Here is a 21,127-nt window from a genome sequence, read left to right on the forward strand (position 1 = left end):
CCCTTATTGTAAGGAAGCAGTGCATCATGGGGGACAGGCACCAACTGCACATCTGTTGTTCTTCTCTTGCAGCAAAAGAGGAAGCTCCGCCTTTACATCTCCAATACATTCAATCCAGCTAAAGCAGATGCTGATGACTCTGATGGGAGCATTGCCTCCTGGGAACTGCGTGTGGAAGGAAAGTTACTGGATGATGTAAGTGAGGGGCAGCAAGGAAACATTGGCCCCTATTTATTGGGCCCCTGACTCATGTGCTTCTGTAAAGTGCTTATAACCCCAATCATAATGCCGTCCCACTGCACCCCCAGTTAGAACTTGCCAAAAACTGTAATTCTACATCCAAGAAATGTCACCAATATGAATTCTACTGACCAAAAACTTCATTATAAATTAGGGATGCACAAAATCCAGGATTCGGTCTTTTTCAGCAGGATTCAGCCAAATCCTTCTGCTTGGCCAAACCGAATCCTGATTTGCATATGCAAATTAGCTGCAGGAGGGAAATCACGTGACATTTTATCACAAAACAAGGAAGTAAAAAATGTTTTCCCCTTCCCACCCCTAATTTGCATATGTAAGTTAGGATTCGGATTCAGTTTGGTATTTGGCCGAATCTTTCGCGAAGGATTCGGGGGTTCGGCCTACTCCAAAATAGTGGATTCGGAGCATCCCTATTATAAATGCAAAAGAAGTGACCAATGAGAATGCTGATTCCCAGCACATGTCAGACATCTTGCTCTTATCTGACATACACAGATAATTATATATTTATTTCATTTTATGACACTGGAATGAGACATGGGGATAAAGGACAAACTTGTTCAGTGAAACTGGGCTTAATGTTTCCAACTCCAGTTGCAGAACAAACAACATGGAGCCAGAGTTACTCACATCAGCTGAGATTCTCATTGGAGGATTAGTTTGTATTTTAAGTTGCTGGCTGTGGAGATTTGGGGAAATTATTAAGCAATCTTGCTTTAACAATACAACCCTGATGTTGCTGGACTACAGCTCCCAGCATGCCTCAACCTTTATAACATGTAAACCAAGAAAAAAAGAACCAAAGGGACTTATCCCCACACTACATGGGCCTGAAAGAATATGTTGTTGGAAACAAAATAATAATGATGAGTAACAAAATAAAATAAAAGGCAATTTTTATTCACCACCATGCCATATTGAAACCAGTGAAATTAAAAACATTTAAAATGATGAGCAGCGCTGCATATGGAAATGAAGGGATCCCTTCTAAGAGGACAAACCCAAAAGCTGGTTATGTTAACCAACAAAGGGAAAATTAGCATGCGAAAAGTTTGGGAACAAAATTGTACATGTACGTTTAAAAGTGCAATAATTCAATAGGATTCAGTTGAATAAGTCCATCTTGATCCTAAAAGGAAAATTTCCAAAGTTCTAAGGTGGACAGCTGTTTCGCCACGACGCGTGGCTTTGTCAAGAGAGGCCTCTCTTGACAAAGCCTCTGTTGACAAAGCCACGCGTCATGGCGAAACAGCTGTCGAGGTTCGGCGCTGCACTGGCTGCAGGGGGTCTCTCCTTGGACTGTATGCTGGCGTGACTGGGGGAGGTCAAGGACATTAATATCGCACATCCGCTCCAAGGAACCACGGTCTGACCTGTGAGCACAATCCGCGAGACTGTCTGTATAATTTAATTTTCTATGAGGGCTACAGAACCGTTATAAGAAGCGGCGGCACTTGCAAACTTTTGGGTTATCCTTGGAAACATATGCGGTGACACTTTCACTTTGACGGCGTAATTGCCAGTGCTTATTGGAGGCGAGTTAACCCCCCCCTCCCGGCCTTTAGAAGCCCCAGCACGTCTAGCAAGCATCAACCCACGGATTGGAGTTATTCAATTACTGACCCTCAAATACCAGAGACTCCGGGGTCCTAACCCCCCTCCTTCTTGCCAATCCGTTTCATATTATATGAAATAGGGGAATATTGACATGCTGTCCACCTTAGAACTTTGGAAATTTTCCTTTTAGGATCAAGATGGACTTATTCAACTGAATCCTATTGAATTATTGCACTTTTAAACGTACATGTACAATTTTGTTCCCAAACTTTTCGCATGCTAATTTTCCCTTTGTTGGTTAACATAACCAGCTTTTGGGTTTGTCCTCTTAGAAGGGATCCCTTCATTTCCATATGCAGCGCTGCTCATCATTTTAAATGTTTTTAATTTCACTGGTTTCAATATGGCATGGTGGTGAATAAAAATTGCCTTTTATTTTATTTTGTTACTCATCATTATTATTTTGTTTCCAACAACATATTCTTTCAGGCCCATGTAGTGTGGGGATAAGTCCCTTTGGTTCTTTTTTTCTTGGTTTACACATTGTCAATTTAGTGGACACCCCAACACCTGAGGTCTGTTATTATCTCATTAAGCCTCATCTGAGTCTCTCTTTTTTTGCAACCTTTATAACATGTTACATTATTCTGGGATTTGTAGTCCAGAAACAATTGTTTGGTTTAGCAGTGCAGTGCAGCAGAGTTTACTGCCCCTTTAATGTACACTGAAGTTGTGTTCCGTCCACTGTTACAGAGAAGTGTGTTGAGCAGCTACTAAATGAATTGGACCTGAAAGTTCTGTCAACAGTAGCTAAAATAAGTCAGGTATCAACCTAGATGGCTTACGCTAACCAGTTAGTTATAGATCAGTTCTTAAAGTTGTCCAGTCTCCTCTCACCTTATAATATCTTTATAAATATGTGAAAATATTGTCATATCGTATATCCCAACCTTTCTATATTTCCTTTTCCTATATCCCAACTCTTCCCAAAGTAACCTTTTCCTATATAGTACTTTTCCCATAGTTACCTTTTCCCATATTGTACTCTTCCCATAGTAACCTTTTCCCATATTGTACTCTTATCATAGTAAACTTTTCCCATATTCAGCTCTTCCCATAATAACCTTTTTCCCATATCCTACTCTTCCCATAGTAACATTTTCCGATATTGTACTCTTCCCATGGTAACCTTTTCCCATATTCTACTCTTCCCATAGTAACCGTTTCCCATATTGTACCCTTCCCATAGTAACCTTTTCCCATATTGTACCCTTTCCATAGTAAGCTTTTCCCATATTGTACTCTTCCCATAGTAACCTTTTCCCATATTGTACTCTTCCCATAGTAACCTTTTCCCATATTGTACTCTTCCCATAGTAACCTTTTCCCATATTGTACCCTTCCCATAGTAAGCTTTTCCCATATTGTACTCTTCCCATAGTAACCTTTTTCCCATATCCTACTCTTCCCATAGTAACATTTTCCGATATTGTACTCTTCTCATAGTAACCTTTTCCCATATTCTACTCTTCCCATAGTAACCTTTTCCCATATTCTACTCTTCCCATAGTGACCTTTTCCCATATTATACCCTTCCCATAGTAAGCTTTTCCCATATTGTACTCTTCCCATAGTAACCTTTCCCATATTGTACTCTTCCCATAGTAACCTTTTCCCATATTCTACTCTTCCCATAGTAACCTTTTACCATATCGTACTCTTCCCATAGTAACCTTTTCCATATTCTACTCTTCCCATAGTAACCTTTTCCCATATTGTACTCTTCCCATAGTAACCTTTTACCATATCTTACTCTTCCCATAGTAACCTTTTCCATATTCTACTCTTCCCATAGTAACCTTTTCCCATATTGTACTCTTCCCATAGTAACCTTTTCCCATATTCTACTTTTCAGATAGTAACCTTTTCCCATATTCTACTCTTCCCATAGTGACCTTTTCCCATATTATACCCTTCCCATAGTAAGCTTTTCCCATATTGTACTCTTCCCATAGTAACCTTTCCCATATTGTACTCTTCCCATAGTAACCTTTTCCCATATTCTACTCTTCCCATAGTAACCTTTTACCATATCGTACTCTTCCCAAAGTAAGCTTTTCCCATATTGTACTCTTCCCATAGTAACCTTTTCCCATATTGTACTCTTCCCATAGTAACCTTTTCCCATATTCTACTCTTGCCATAGTAACCTTTTACCATATCTTACTCTTCCCATAGTAACCTTTCCCATATTGTAATCTTTCCATAGTAAGCTTTTCCCATATTGTACTCTTCCCATAGTAACCTTTTCCCATATTGTACTCTTCCCATAGTAACCTTTTCCCATATTGTACTCTTCCCATAGTAACCTTTTCCCATATTGTACCCTTCCCATAGTAAGCTTTTCCCATATTGTACTCTTCCCATAGTAACCTTTTTCCCATATCCTACTCTTCCCATAGTAACATTTTCCGATATTGTACTCTTCTCATAGTAACCTTTTCCCATATTCTACTCTTCCCATAGTAACCTTTTCCCATATTCTACTCTTCCCATAGTGACCTTTTCCCATATTATACCCTTCCCATAGTAAGCTTTTCCCATATTGTACTCTTCCCATAGTAACCTTTCCCATATTGTACTCTTCCCATAGTAACCTTTTCCCATATTCTACTCTTCCCATAGTAACCTTTTACCATATCGTACTCTTCCCATAGTAACCTTTTCCATATTCTACTCTTCCCATAGTAACCTTTTCCCATATTGTACTCTTCCCATAGTAACCTTTTACCATATCTTACTCTTCCCATAGTAACCTTTTCCATATTCTACTCTTCCCATAGTAACCTTTTCCCATATTGTACTCTTCCCATAGTAACCTTTTCCCATATTCTACTTTTCAGATAGTAACCTTTTCCCATATTCTACTCTTCCCATAGTGACCTTTTCCCATATTATACCCTTCCCATAGTAAGCTTTTCCCATATTGTACTCTTCCCATAGTAACCTTTCCCATATTGTACTCTTCCCATAGTAACCTTTTCCCATATTCTACTCTTCCCATAGTAACCTTTTACCATATCGTACTCTTCCCAAAGTAAGCTTTTCCCATATTGTACTCTTCCCATAGTAACCTTTTCCCATATTGTACTCTTCCCATAGTAACCTTTTCCCATATTCTACTCTTGCCATAGTAACCTTTTACCATATCTTACTCTTCCCATAGTAACCTTTCCCATATTGTAATCTTCCCATAGTAACTTTTTCCCATATTGTACTCCTCCCATATTAACCTTTTCCCATATTGTACTCTTCCCATAGTAACCTTTTCCTATATTGTACCCTTCCCATAGTAACCTTTTCCCATATTGTACTCTTCCCATAGTAAACTTTTCCCATATTGTACTCTTCCCATAGTAACTTTTTCCCATATTGTACTCTTCCCATATTAGCCTTTTCCCATATTGTACTCTTCCCATAGTAACCTTTTCCCATATTGTACCCTTCCCATAGTAACCTTTTCCCATATTGTACCCTTCCCATAGTAACCTTTTCCCATATTGTACTCTTCCCAGAGTAAACTTTTCCCATATGCAACTCTTCCCATACAATAGTAACCTTTTCCCATATTCTACTCTTCACATAGTAATCTTTTCCCATATTCTACTTTTCCCATATTCTACTTTTCCCATAGTAACCTTTTACCATATCTTACTCTTCCCATAGTAACCTTTCCCATATTCTACTCTTCCCATAGCAACCTTTTCCCATATTGTACTCTTCCCATAGTAACTTTTTCCCATATTGTTCTCTTCCCATATTAACCTTTTCCCTTATTGTACTCTTCCCATAGTAACCTTTTCCCATATTGTACTCTTCCCATAGAAAACTTTTCCCATATTGTACTCTATATAGACAAATACAAGATTCCTCTGCACTCAACCCATTATCAATATATTTAAACGTATTCGTCCCTTTTATAAAATGTATAATGAAGCAATAGAATTCTTAATGAATCAGATGAAAATTGAGCGTAGGACTGGCCAGATATGGGATGACTTTGACGTAGTTGGCCAGCTTAAATATATTGCAATATATGGACAAACAATCCCTGTTTTGTTTAAAGGGTAAGGCATTTTTCAGTAGCAGTATGCACAAAATGTCGCTGTCTTAAATATATTGATAATGGGTTGAGTGCAGAGGAATCTTGTATTTGACTATATGTATTTTGTGGTCACACCCTCATTGCACCCCCGCCTAATGATTTTAAAAACTAGTGGTGAGCACAACTTTCCCTTGTTTGTCCATATTGTACTCTTCCCATAGTAAACTTTTCCCATATGCAACTCTTCCTATAGTAAACTTTTTCCCATATCCTACTCTTCCCATAGTAACATTTTCCCTTATTGTATTCTTCCCATAGTAACCTTTTTTCCCATATCCTACTCTTCACATAGTAACATTTTCTCATAGTAACCTTTTCCTATAGTAACATTTTCCCATATTTGACTCTTCCCATAGTAACATTTCCCATATTCAACTCTTCCCATAGTATCCTTTTTCCATATTCTACTCTTCCCATAGTAACCTTTTCACATATTCTGCTTTTCCCATTGTAACCTTTTCCCATATTAGACTCTTCCCATAATAACATTTTCCCATAGTAACCTTTTCCTATAGTAACATTTTCCCATATTGAACTCTTCCCATAGGAAATGTTTCCCATATCCTACTCCTCCCAATACCAGTTACAATTGCGTTAGTTAAGGAGGTGCCCTTAACAATTCAGGAATGCTTTGGTCCCCACCATTAGCTTTTGGAAATACAAATAAGAAAGGTATTGGCCCTTCATGTCTGGTGGAATGTTGGGAGCTCTAGTTGAACACAAGTCGGGGCTGTATTTTGTACCCCCTTCCTCAGCAGTTACTGACCACTGCCTCCGTTTATTTCTCAGCCCAGTAAGATGAAGAGAAAATTCTCCTCCTTCTTCAAGAGTTTGGTCATCGAGTTGGATAAAGACTTGTATGGACCGGACAATCACTTGGTGGAGGTCTGTGGGGCAGAACAGGGAGGAGCCATGGGGCAGTTCTATCTGTGTGGGAGGGGCAGAATGAGGGAAGGGGCAAGTTGTGTATGAGCGGAGGGCAGATTAGTTTGTGAGAGAAGGGGCAAAACATTTTATTTCATCTTTTATTTTAGTGGCATAGGACCCCAAGTACCCAGGAGACCGATGGGTTTCAGGTGAAAAGACCAGGGGATGTTAGTGTGCGATGCACCTTGCTACTAATGCTGGACTACCAGGTACTTACTACAGTGTTACCCCCTGCTTCTAATGCTGGACTACCAGGTACTTACTACAGTGTTACCCCCTGCTTCTAATGCTGGACTACCAGGTACTTACTACAGTGTTACCCCCTGCTACTAATGCTGGACTACCAGGTACTTACTACAGTGTTACCCCCTGCTACTAATGCTGGACTACCAGGTACTTACTACAGTGTTACCCCCTGCTACTAATGCTGGACTACCAGGTACTTACTACAGTGTTACCCCCTGCTACTAATGCTGGACTACCAGGTACTTACTACAGTGTTACCTCCTTTGTACCCCTAATACTCTGTGCCACCCCTGGCTAATAATGCTGGCCTACCAGGTACTTACTACAGTGTTATCCCCTTTGTACCCCTAATACTCTGTGCCACCCCTGCTATTAATACTGGACTATCAGGTACTTACTACAGTGTTACCGCCTGCCATTAATGCTGGAGTACCAGGTACTTACTACAGTGTTATGCCTGCTATTAATGCTGGAGTACCTGGTACTTACTACAGTGTTATCCCTGCTATTAATGCTGGAGTCGCAGGTACTTACTACAGTGTTACCCCTGCTATTAATGCTATTAATGCTGGAGTACCAGGTACTTACTACAGTGAAGTACCAGGAACACTTCCTATGCTGGTGTATATCACTATACTGATACTGATACAGAGCTCTCATTAATTTACGTCTATCCCAGAGATCCCACCAGTGTGAGTATTATTACTGTCATATCAGGAATTGTATTAATCACCCCATTTTTCTTTCAGCCCCCACAGTTCAAGCTGGACCCCCGCCTGGCACGACTCCTGGGCCTTCACACCCAGACCAGAGCAGTCATCATCCAGGCTCTATGGCAGTATATAAAGATCAACAAACTGCAAGACTGTCATGATAAGGAATATATAACTGTGGACAAGTACTTCCAGCAGGTACCCCCATCTGTCAGCAGTCAACTGTCACCTGGTCTGACACTCCTACAGCCATTCCCCCACCTGATGAAAACTGTACCCCTAATAAGAACACTCCCATGATCATGTGATTACCCACAAGCACTCTTTATCTGAACCCAAAAACAACTGCACACTCTCTGTCTGTGTAACTCACTAGTACCTACTTGTGCACTACTCACTGTCTCTACCCTCAGTCACTGTGTCCTGCACTGGTATGTGCTCTCTTTCTGATTTACGGTACTTTCTCTTCTCTCTCTCATTCTCGCTGTGTGTCATGACTGTCAGATATTTGACTGTCCCAGATTAAAGTTCTCGGAGATACCGCAGAGACTGACAAACCTGCTTCTGCCCCCCGACCCGATTGTCATCAACCACATCATCAGGTACAAAATACATAACTGAACTCTACTTACTGCACTTATCCCTAGTAACTGTAACTGTGAGTTTATCCCTAGTAACTGTACTCTAATGTGAGTTTATCCCTAGTAACTATGACTGTGAGTTTATCCCTAGTAACTGTGCTCTGTCAGTTTATCCCAAGTATATATCCGTAGTGACTGTGCTCAGACTGTCAGTTTCTCCCTAGTAACTGTGACTGTGAGCTTATCCCTAGTTACTGTGCTCTGACTGTCATTTTATCCCTAGTAACTGTGACTGTGGGCTTATCCGTAGTAACTGTGCTCTGACTGTCAGTTTATCCCTAGTAACTGAGCTCTGTGATTAACTGTGAACTTATTGCTAACAATATAATATTCTGTGAGCTTATGGGGAACAAATCTTTATTAAAGGGGTGGTTCATCTTTAAATTAACTTTAAGTATGTTATAGAATGGCCAAGCAACTTGTTATTATTTATTTATTTTTTATAGTTTTTAAATTATTTGCCTTCTTCTGACTCTTTCAAACTTTTAAGTGGGGGGGTCACTGACCCCATTTAGAAAAAATGCTCTGTAAGGCTACAAGTGTATAGCTAATGCTACTTTTTTTTACTCATGTTTCCATACAGGCCTCTCCTATTCATATTCCAGTCTCTTATTCAAATCAATAAATGGTTGCTAGGGTAATTAGTACTCTAGCAACCAGATTGCTGAAATAAACTGGAGAGCTACTTAATAAAAAGCTAAAAAACCTCAAGTAATAAAAACTGAAAACAAATTACAAATTGTCTCAGAATATCACTCTCTACATCATACTAACAGTTAACTCAAAGGTGAACAACCCCTTTAAGTGCACAAGCAGTAGTGGTTGTAGTGTTGGTGCAACTCACTAGTTGTCTGATACTCAATGTTCTGACTAGACCTGTAGCCCCATATCCCTATACTGTTGTGTAATAGACTATTGTTCAGTCAATTCTCTATTGTCTCTTTACGTCCTCCAGGCAGCACAGACACTTGGGAAAGCTCTGATCCAATCTCTGGTAGGACAGAAAAAAAGGCACATAATAACCCCTCCCCCCCCATAGCTCCCAGCAGTGTTTTTTTCTGTTCTGTCAAAGGGACCTATGGTCTGAAGAGCCAGACAAAATACTGGTCTGAGGTCCGTATGAGAGACCGCCTGAGGGTGGGTCTCTCAGGGGGATTGGACTCGTCCCATAGGAATACCTGGCATAGTAGCGCAGTATCCCCTGTATCCCCTGTATCCCCTGTGGGGGGAAGAGTAGTCTTGCGAGCTTTCTCCCGACTTGCCAGTCCCACAGCTCTCTCACAGCGCATTGCACTTCGTGAGTAGACACACATTGATGACATCACCAACAGCGCAGGTAGCGATTCGGAGCCTGCAGAGAAAAACAGGAGCCCTTTATAGAGGGGGAAATGAAGGGCCTGGATACAGGTATTTAATCCCCACTGAGGAGCTGTTTGTGGCTGCTGATTCCTGTGGTTCCTGCACTCGGGGCTGCCAGGCTGCAGGCTCAGATAAGGCTGTTTAAGGTACTTGTCAGTAGCCTAATCCAGCCAGGTCATATTAATGTTTCACATGCTGAATTGTACCTGATTATTACCCTTTTGTTTTTACATGTCTGACACACCTAGATTGGGAAAAAGGATGAGAAAAGCAAAGCACAATGTATGTTCCCAATGTGATCCGCCATTGCCAGAGAGCTTTAAACCCTCCAAATGTGAAGCATGTTTAAGCAAACCTGCAAAAGATTCACTTTCAAAACAGGAGTTTATGGCATGGTTCAAGAAGTTTCTTTGGACACTACTGAATGTTTACAGTCACCTGATACTGAGTCTGAATCCATTAAATCAGATGAATCAGATTCCTCCTCATCCTCACCTGCCAAAAATAAAAAAGATAAACTTTTTCCTGTGGAGAAAGTTTCTAAACTAATAAAGCAGGTTAGGAAAGTAGGGGGTCAAAAGTAGGCGTCTGCTTCTGCCTCTACAGACAAACAACAACTTCCTTTCTTTGCAAAGAAGAAGTCTGTTTCATTCCCTATGCATGACTCAATAAAAAAGTTGTTAGAACAAGAATGACAAAGCTGGGGAAAAAACCTGATTTCTCAAAAAGATTTAAACTAATGTTTCCTTTTGACACAGCTGATATAGGAACTTGGGAAGACCCCTCTAAAGTGGATATTCCTGTGGCTAGATTAGCTAAGAGAATGACAATTCCTGAAGAAGAATCTGGAATAAAAGACCAGATTGACTGAAGGGCTGAATGTTCTCTTTGAAGAACTTACAGTATGTGATGGGATCCAGTACATGTAAACTGGCTATTGCAGCGATTTCAGTGTCAAAGTCTTTAAAGTTCTGGCTTAATTCTCTTGAAGAAGAGATTGATGCGGGGACTTCAAGAGATGATATTCTTGATATTTTGTACCCTATTAAAATGCCATCTGATTTCCTGTATGACATGGCAGTGGATGTTTTATAGCTGGGAGCAAGAACTATGGCACTCTCTACAGCAGGTAGAAGAGCCCTTTGAATAAAAGCTTGGGCAGTGGATTCTGCTTCAAAAAACAGTCATATCCATGCCTTTTGAACTTGGTAGACTTTTTGGAAGTCCTTTAAAAAAAACTATTGGACAACTTAGTGACAGGGAAAGGTAAAAACCTACCACAAGATAAACCTCAAGGTCAGAAAAGAAATTTTTTCGCTCCTCTTCAAGAAAATCTCCTTCTAGATCATCTTCTTTCAGATGAGATGGAGACAGAGGAAGAGATACTGGATTCAGAAATAGATTTTTTAAATCCAGAAATATGCCAAAAGCTACTTCCCAGAAAAAAGATTGTAGACAAGGGAAGGGGACAAGTTTCTGATGCCAGAAGTCAAGAAGAAATAGGTGGAAGACTCATTTATTTTCTTACGGCATGGGAAAAGACCACATCAGACCTGTGGGTACTCTCAATAATAAGAGAAGGATATTATATAGCACTAGACATTAAGCTCGTTAAATTAACGGGCGCTAGAACAAATGTAGTCAAACATTCGCCAGAGACGGTCCGTGGGGCACATGCGCAGTAGCGCAATCCCACGGACATAGGGACTGGACGCAGAGACACTTCAACTTTATTATATAGGATATAGGATTCCATTTACCTCCAAAACTGACATTTTGTGTCAATCTCACAAAAAGAAATGTTGCAAAACTGGAAGCTCTAGAAAGAGCCACAACAGATTTTATTTCGATGAAGGTGTTGGAACCAGTTCCTCCTACAGAGATTCGAGAGGGCATCTATTCTCATGTTTTTCTGGTGCCAAAGCCAGGGGGAAAATTCAGGCTAGTGATAGATTTGAAATATCTAAATCAATATGTAATGAAGGAAAAATTGGAAACTATCAGATCGGCGATCAATTTTCTTCAAGAAAAAGACATCATGATCTCAATAGATCTAAAAGATGCGTATCTCCACATTCCTATTTATCCATCCAGCAGGAAATTTCTTCAGAATGCAGTATATCTGAATTCAGTACTGCATTGTCTTCAGTTCAAAGTACTTCCATTTGGGATTACTTCAGCACCGAGAGTTTTCACAAAAGTGGTGGTGGTATTGGCTGCGGCTCTCAGAAGACAAGGGGTATATGTTGTCCCTTATCTGGACAATTGGCTAGTAAAAGCAGTTTCCGAAATGAACTTCTTCTTCATCAAGATCTGACCTTGACCTTGTTAAGAGATCATGGATGGATTTTAAATATCGAAAAATCAAACTTGCAACCCACCACCTAGACAAAATTTTTAGGTCTCTTGATAGATATTGTCAGGACGAAAGTGTTTCTTCTTACCGACAAAGTGAATTCCCTATATACATTGATACAGGAACTCAGACATTCTCCTTTTGGAAAGCCATGAGAGTTCTGGGTCTGATGACAGCAGCGATAGAGGCCATTCCCTGGGCAAAGGCACATATACGTCCCCTTCAACAAGAAATTCTTTAGAAATGGAATTGCTCAATATTTTCCCTAGACAGGAACTTCAGGGTTTCTGTCAAATTGAAGAAGGAGCTGCTTTGGTGGTGCAACACAAACAACTCATCCCAAGGGAAATCCTTCAGGAATCCGAAGTTTGTGTCGGTGACAACAGATGCATCGGCCTCAGGATGGGGCGCTCATTTGGCGGACCGAATGATACAGAAAATGTGGTCACCACAGGAGAAAACTGGCTCATCAAATTTCAGAGAGCTAAGAGCTGTCGGGTTACCGTTGATGAAATTCAACAAACAGATCATGAACAAACATGTCTTAGTTCATTCAGACAATCAAGTGACAGTGTCCTATATCAACAGACAAGGGGGGACCATGATACTCTTATTGATAAAGGAATGCCGGAAGATCATGAATTGGGCAGAATGGAATCTGCAGTCCATCAAGGCAGTCCACATAAAAGGAGTTGACAACTCGTTAGCAGATTCACTCAGCAGAGTGTCCATGAGACAAGGGGAATGGGAACTCAACAACCAAATATTTCATCAATTAGTAGAGAGATGGGAAATGCCTCAGATAGACTTGATGGGATCGATATTAAAAAGGAAACTTCCCCGCTTTTGCTCATTGAGAAGGGCAGACAACCCAACTTATGTGGATGTTATGTCGATCCCTTGGTTGTTCAAGCTGGCTTACATCCCCCCCCCCATTGCCCATGATACAGAGGGTCGTACAGAAGATCAAGCAGGATCAGTCTTCAATAGTCACGATTGCTCCCTCTTGGTCCAGGAGAAATTGGTTCTCAGATCTGATGTTACTATCCAAGGGAGAGTTCTGGAGAATTCCGTGGCAGGAAGATCTTCTCTTACAAAGCCAGATGAAACATCTAGATCCATCCAGATGGAATCTAGCGGCATGGAGATTAAGAGGGAATTATTGAGCGATAAAGGTCTTTCTCAAGAGGTGGTAGATACCTTAATTCTTTCCAGGAAACCCTCTACAACCTGGGTTTATAGAAGAGTCTGGAAGGTGTTTTCCTCTTGGTGCTTAAAAAATTACTTTTCAGAAAAAAGTTGTCCTATTTCTGGAATTCGACAATTCCTTCAAGATGGTTTTTCAAAAGGTCTGAAACGAAATACGCTAAAAGTTTAAGTTTCAGCACCTTCATATTTTTTGTCAAAAATGTGGCAGTAGATCCTCTGGTCAAACATTTTTGAAGGCAGTCTCTAAGATTAGTCCAAGAATTTGTTCAGTAGTGCCTCCGTGGGATCTAAACGTAGTTTTGTCTTTGTTATCTGAAAGTCCATTTGAACCTTTGCAGTTGGCATCATTAAAGCATTTCTTGTAGCCGTTACATTGGCAAGAAGGATAGGGGAATAACAAGAATTAGCAGCAGTTCCCCCATATACTACTTTTTTTTAAGACTAGGTAGTGCTAAGAACTCTACCGTATTTTACTCCAAAAGTTGCTTCTTCAGCAAATATAAATGCTCAGATTATTTTACCTGCCTTTTGTCAACAGTGAAAATTCAAAAGAGAGGAAGCTTAGTACTCTGGATGTGCACAGATGTCTGAATATATCGACAAAACAAAAGCATTTAGATCCTCAGATCATCTATTTGTTTTATTTTTCGCAAAAGAAAGGAGAAAAAGCTGCAAAGTCCACCATTGCTTCATGGGTAAAGAGTACGATATCCTTGGCATACTGTACAGCGGGAAAAGAACCTCCTTCTTAATTAAGGGCCCATTGTATCAGAGCTGTTTTCACCTCTTGGGCAGAGAAGTCATCTGTAGATGTTAATGAGATTTGCAGAGCAGCACCCTGGAGCAATGTGCATACGTCCGTCAAACATTATCGGTTAGACATTGCAGCCTCTCAAGATACAACCTTTGGGAGCAGAATATTAGAAGCAGCTCTTCAGGTGTAATTGATGTCCCTCCTGTAGAAGATTGCTAAATCCCAAGTGTCTGTGCTACCTGGAGGACGTAAAAACTGAAAATTTGTCTTACCTGAAATTTTTTATATCTTGAATCAGTAAGGCAGCATAATTATCCCTCCCTATTAAAAAGAAATATTGCATCAAATTGAATTGTGTAGTTCTTACTAGTATGTAGCTTGATAATTAACACTGCTGGGAGCTATGGGGGGTTATTATAGGCTTGTTTTATTGGCTTTGCCTTTTTTTTTCTGTCCTACCAGGGATTGGATCAGAGCTTTCCCAAGTGTCTGTGTTGCCTTACGGACTCAAGAAAAAGAAAATTTCAGGTTAGACAAATGTTCAGAATTCATCACCCCCCCCACTTGTTTTATTTTGGGCAGCGTTGACCCCATAGACCAGAAGAAAACTGCCTGTTATGATATTGATGTGGAGGTTGAGGATCCTCTGAAGAGTCAGATGAGCAGCTTCTTGCTCTCTACAGCCAATCAGCAAGAGATTTCTTCCCTCGATAACAAGGTACCACATGTACCCCCAGAAACACTGTAACCCCAATGTCTATCTGTGATCAAATGAGAATCTGTTAGTAGTGAGGCGAGGGACACAGGCACATTCCCTTCCAACCTTTATACGCGGGTGAGTGGGATTTTAAGGTTAGGGTCAGCCTTGGGGTACTGGACTGTTAATCTGTTTCATTATTTTCCCTTTCTCAATGAAATCCATAAAAATGGCTCATTATTTTGTTCTACTCTTCACTTTATTGGTGACTGCTAAATTGAACCTATTCCCTATTTTGCAGAAATAGTATGAGATGCAGGGAGTTGCAGAGACAGCAAAGCCACCGCCATTGTACCAGAATGGGATAAGTAAATAGTGATGTGCAGAAATAGTATGAGATGCAGGGAGTTGCAGATAACCTTCCCTGAGTGGAAGCAGTAGTGTTTGATAGAAAGAGAGATATTCGGCAGGTTCTGGCACTGGGGAGCCATAGGTCAGAGGTCACTGATTTAGAACATAGGGATTTTATATTGGGAATTATCAGTGGATGATTTAATGTAAAACTGGGCAAAATCAGAAGGAATAATTATAATAAATTTAGTTTGGGAAGTTCCCAGTTGATCGGCAGTTAATTATGAGACGTTGGTGAATTTGGGGTTCAGTGACAGAAGAGAGTTGCTCACTTTGGGTTCAATAGAAATGGAGACAGTGTTGCTGGGCAAGATCTTTAGAAATTATGTCACTCTCCGTGTAATTGTGACATCACAAGCAACTCACTTCATCAGTTTGGAATGAATAAAACGAAAGTGTCTGCAGTCTCTATTGATATCGGCCACAATGATTGGTGCATGGTTAGGGTTGCCACCCGGCCGGTTGCACAATGCAATTTGGTTTTACCCTTCAATGAACTTTCCATAGAATACAGAGTGACAATTTGCAATTGGTCTTTATTTTTTATGTTTTTCAATTATTTAACTCCTTGTTCAGCTGTGTTTTAGTTTGGAATTTCAGCAGCTTTCTAGTTGCTAGGGATTAATGTAACCTAGTTCCATCTAACTAGTTTGAGGGACACACTGTAAAATGAAAATGAATAGAAAGGTAAGTTACATAAACAAATCAAACTGTGGCCTCACATAGAAATTGGCTATTGGCTGATCAGAGCACCCCCTATCTAAAATATGCAAAAAGAGGAGAAATGCATAGCAACAATTATAAAAGATAAAAACATGAGGACCAATGGAAAAGTTGCTAACAACATTACCCATTTTATATTGTACACATGCATAATGTGTCCCACAGCGCCCCCTAGTTTTCTATAGAAGTTGCCAAAAACTGTAATTCTACTTTACTTTTCAATTGTGTTTATTAGCATATTCAAATAAACAGCATGAGAAAAAGTTGACATATTAAATCTTGAGAGTTAACAGAATAAAGGAAAAGATATTAAAATGTCAGACTAGTGAAAATAAACATCAAATAAAGTCTTTGAACAAAAATACTTCATAAAATATATTAATATAAAATAAAGTAAGAAAATCTTCTCCATCAATCTAATACAACAAATAAGTATAGCCCAAGTGGAAAAGATTAACACTTAACCCATTAGTTATTAAAACTATCATGAGTATGAAAAGGAGAATTTCTGTCAGAACTGTACATAAACTTTTCAATAATAGCCTTATCCTCAGATTCCAAGAAGTTAAAGTAGGGAGACCAAAGTTTTAATTTTTTTCCCCTAAAATCCATGTTACCATATCCAAAACGTATTGCTTCATCCAAGCAGTGAGATCTTAGATAAGACAAGATGACTTTCAAGTCCAGGGAGTTTTCCTGAATCCAAAATAAAAAATAGATTTACGGGTAGCAGCAAGGGCCATGAATATAAAATGTTTATATTTATTTCAATGTTTAAATTTTTGAAGAAAACTAACAGAAGGAGTCGCATGAGAGTCAAGTAATAGCAATTCAGGAAACAACTTAAGATCAATGTCCAATTTATAATTTAAAAAATTACCAATTTTACGCCATAACTCTGAAACAAAAGGGCATTCCCACATATAATGAAATAAAGAAGCATTATTTAACTTACATTTAGGACAATAAAGGATTATAATACCTATAGAGTTCTTCAAATAAAATAATCTATAACTAAAGTGAATCAATCTAAAATGTTGGCCCCTCCGTCCCTCACATTTAATGCGTTTATTAAAGTTTCTAATTGAAGATAATAATTGGTTTGGAGTAATATTAACCTTCAATAAGGATGACCATTTTTTTTGCAACGGCAAGTAAAGGGTGTAAATTATCAGGATAAGACCTTAGACAAAAGTCAGTAATATACTATATTTTATTAAAAGCAGGTTCCTCTATAATTTTCAGAATCCCATTACAAAGAGGAAGTTGGTCAATAGCAATAATCTTTCTATCAAAGAGAAAAAAAAATTTCAAATGATCCAGCCAATCACATTCATTGAGATCAAACTTGAGTTTTAAATCCTCCTACAAAATAGGTGAGCCAGAGGCATTATTAACTAAATGACTCAAGTGGAAAATACCTATTTTCCTCCAATATGGAATCAATGATTTCCTCTCTGCTTTAGGGTTTAAGCACACGGGCAGATTCGGGGAGATTTAGTCGGCTGGCGACTAATCGCCTCTTCTGCGGGGCAACAATCTCCTTAAACTGCCTTCCCCCTGCCTGCTGCCTTCTATAATGAGAGAACGCCAGCGCCAATGCACTCGCGTCACTTCGATTTCCGAAGTCGCCCAAAGTTTCATCATGAGGCAACTCCGGGGACTTCGGAAATCGAAGGCCCCTAAAAATTTTATTGTCATCATTTAAACAAAGAGATCTTAGGTTTTTGCCCCTGCCATATGAAATTGTAAAGTGCTTGATCCAATTTCTTAATTAAGTAATGGATATGATAACTTCAGAAAAATGAAAATCTTAAAGAAGGCAACTCTACCCATGAGGTTAAGAGGAGCGTTAAGCCACTTGCCACATAAAGACTTGTAGTAAGTTTGATTAGGGGAGATAAATTTAGAAAGAAAAGTCTGGATAGATCAGAGGGAATAATTACTAAATATTTAATCGAACATCCCGGAGATTATAACTTTAAATCTAAAAGGGTTTGTTTCAGGATAAAACTATTAATATTAAGCAACCCTGTTTTACTTGAATTAATAACATACCCAGAAAAATAACTATAAGATTGGAAAAAAGTAAAAATATTCTTAATTGAATTATGAGGATTCTTAACATCAGCAAGTATTAAGGTGCCCACCATTAACTTGCATACCTTGAAATAGGTCTGAACAATTCAAAAATCTAATCAAAGAGTCAATAGTCAAATTAAAGAGTAAGGGAGACAACGGACAATCCTGTCTAGTTCCTCTACATAAGGTGAAAGGATCAGATTGTTCTCCAGCTATTATAATCCTATCTTTGGGGGAGGAATAAACTTGTTTTAAAAAAGAAAAACATTTCCCCTTAAATCCAAAGGAATTACAACAGTTGAAAAGATAGTCCCAATTAACATTATAAAATGCTTTCTCAGCATATAAACTGATTAGCGAGCATGGAATTTTATATTTCTTCGAAAAATAAATGGCATTTAAGATTGCCGTAATATTTTTAATACCTGACCTCTTCCTAATAAACCCATTCTGAAAAGGAAAAATTATGTCTGGTAGGATATTAGCCAATCTGCCAGCAAGAAGCTTAGTAAAAATTTTAAAGTCTTGGTCAATTAGAGAAATTGGGTGGTAAGAGGATGTCAGTAAGGGATCTCTCCCTTCTTTGGGAATAAGTTTAATGTTCGAAGTTAAGCTAGACTCTAAAGTTTTGCCCTGCAAATAAATCTCATTAAAAATGTTGGTTGGGAAAGGAAATATTTTAAGAGAAATAGACTTTTATAGAAAGAAGCAGGAAGGCCATCTGGACCACTAGCTTTAAACTTTTTTAGCCTCTATCACCTCTTCTGTAGTAATAGGGAACTAAAGGATTTCCAATTTTTCAAGTGAAGTTTGAGGCAGATGAAAAAATGCTTTGCTTTTATCTTTATCATATAAAGGACAAGAATAAATATTTTGAAAATACTCTGTAAAAACATTTGAGATATCCCTAGGCGAGTTAACAATTCTATTCCTACTATCTTTAATCAGATTAATGGGAGAAGAGTTTTTCCAATTTTTACCCAAATTAGCTAAAAACCTATTAGACTTATTACTAAGGGGCATATTTATCAAGGGTCGAATTTCGAATTGAAAAAAAACTCGAAATTCGAATTCAAAAAGACAAACCGAAATTAAGTCAAAGTTTTTTTTGGTTGAATAGTTCAATTTTTGATCGAATAGGAATAGGTCCATATTTGGCCAAATTCGAATCGTTCAAATCGAAGGAATATCGAATTTTTCCCAAAAAAACTTTGATTTTCAAAGTACAGACAGTAAATGATAAATTTCGATATTCGAATTTTCAAATTAATTGAATTTGGACTATTCCCTATTCGATGTACACAAAAAATTGCTCGAAATTCGATTGTTTTTCATTCGAAAATTCCCCTCTAACTTTGATAAATCTGCCCCTAAGAGTATGAAACCTAGCATTTGAAAAAGAGGTATAAAATTGGTCTCGTAAACCTCTCCATTTCCTGAATGTCTCCATAACCTTTTTAAACTTATTAGCATTATGAGATGTTGGAAAATTCTTAAAATTAAGGTATGTTTTCTCTCTTTGTTTACTTAAGGAAAATAACTCCTTATTCACCTTTTTTAAGTAAGAGGTTTTATAAGATGTAAAGAACAAACAACATGGAGCCAGAGTTACTCGCATCAGCTGGGATTCTCTTTGTAGGATTATTTTGTATTTTAAATCAGTCGCTGGTTGTGGAGATTTAGGGAGAAGTTTTATTGAGCAATATTGCTTTATGAATAGAACCCTGATGTTGCTGGACTACATCTCCCAGTATGCCTACACCTTTATTATATGTGACATTATTGTGGGATTTGTAGTCCAGCAACAATTGAGTAAAGTTTGGTTGAGCAGTGCAGTGCAACAGGGTTTACTTCCCCTTTAAGTCTTTCAATTTACTGTTGCTATTTCTAAGAAATCTTTTTTTATATAAGGATATAATTACATCTTGTTGTGTAGTGTTCCAAGCTTCCTAAATCCATGGCAGATTGTGTTACAGTGAACATTGTCTTTTGCAAAACAATGCATTCATGGACCAATTGAATGAGAGCTGGGGATTGTGGGTATGTCCATGGTATATTAGGTTTATAAGAGGATATTTGCACCTTAATTATTACAGGCATATGATCAGAGTCAGGGCTGTGGAGTCGGTACATAAATCTTCCTACTTTGACTATATATATATATAATACACAAAAGCCATGAATATCCTGTAAATTATATCCTTATAAACGGTGAGTAGTGATGTCATCAGTTATAAACGGTGAGTAGTGATGTCATTTCTGTCACATGACTCACTGAAATTTGTGTATTATAATAAATAAAGTACCCCCAGTTGTAAAATATGAGGATATTAGAAGTTACCTCGGAGTTCCATGACCTGTATAAAAACACTCGGCTTTCGGACTCGTACTTTTATATGGTCATGTGACTCCTCGGTAACTTATAATATCCTTATATTTTACAAGAGGGGGTACTTTATTCACTATATATATATATATATATATATATATATATATATATATATATATATAAATATATATATATATATTTCAAAAAAGACCAGCAACACCAGGATTTCTGTGTATCAAAGCAAAGTGTATTCAATTATTGCATGAATAGCCTATTCATGCAATAATTGAATACACTTTGCTTTGATACACAGAAATCCTGGTGTTGCTGGTCTTTTTTGAAGTATTTGGATTTTTTACCGTGCACCCAGGGTACACGACGTCAGCAGGGTGCTGCCCTAGTGAAGATATATATATATATAGTACTTATCTGTTATCTACTGTGTATCCTGTGCTTGAATGGCTGCCCCCATGGCTACACAGCAGCTTGTTTATATAAACTATAGTAGTACGTATCTGTTATCTACTGTGTATCCTGTGCTTGAATGGCCTTCCCCATGGCTATACAGCAGCTTGTTTATATAAACTATAGTAGTACTTATCTGTTATCTACTGTATATCCTGTGCTTGAATGGCTGCCCCATGGCTACACAGCAGCTTGTTTATATAAACTATAGTAGTACTTATCTATCTACTGT

The 21,127-nt window shown here is 38.6% G+C and overlaps 1 protein-coding gene across 9 annotated transcripts in view; it reads left to right on the top strand.

Annotated features, from left to right (window-relative positions):
• Positions 1-21,127, top strand: part of LOC108704644 (SWI/SNF-related matrix-associated actin-dependent regulator of chromatin subfamily D member 3) — a 69,873-nt gene that overhangs the window by 33,385 nt on the left and 15,361 nt on the right. For 6 of the 9 annotated variants that reach the window (XM_018241293.2, XM_041565685.1, XM_018241294.2 and 3 more), the window contains 6 exons: positions 73-195; positions 6,773-6,868; positions 7,018-7,119; positions 7,906-8,067; positions 8,374-8,471; positions 14,771-14,906. In XM_018241293.2, the coding sequence (XP_018096782.1) occupies positions 73-195; positions 6,773-6,868; positions 7,018-7,119; positions 7,906-8,067; positions 8,374-8,471; positions 14,771-14,906 (717 nt within the window). Of the gene's footprint in view, positions 1-72; positions 196-6,772; positions 6,869-7,017; positions 7,120-7,905; positions 8,068-8,373; positions 8,472-14,650; positions 14,717-14,770; positions 14,907-21,127 lie in introns of all 9 variants that reach the window. The other 3 variants (XM_018241295.2, XM_018241296.2, XM_041565687.1) reach the window with 3 other exon arrangements.

Source organism: Xenopus laevis, chromosome 6L (genome assembly GCF_017654675.1).
Source record: "Xenopus laevis strain J_2021 chromosome 6L, Xenopus_laevis_v10.1, whole genome shotgun sequence".
Lineage (NCBI taxonomy): Eukaryota > Metazoa > Chordata > Amphibia > Anura > Pipidae > Xenopus > Xenopus laevis.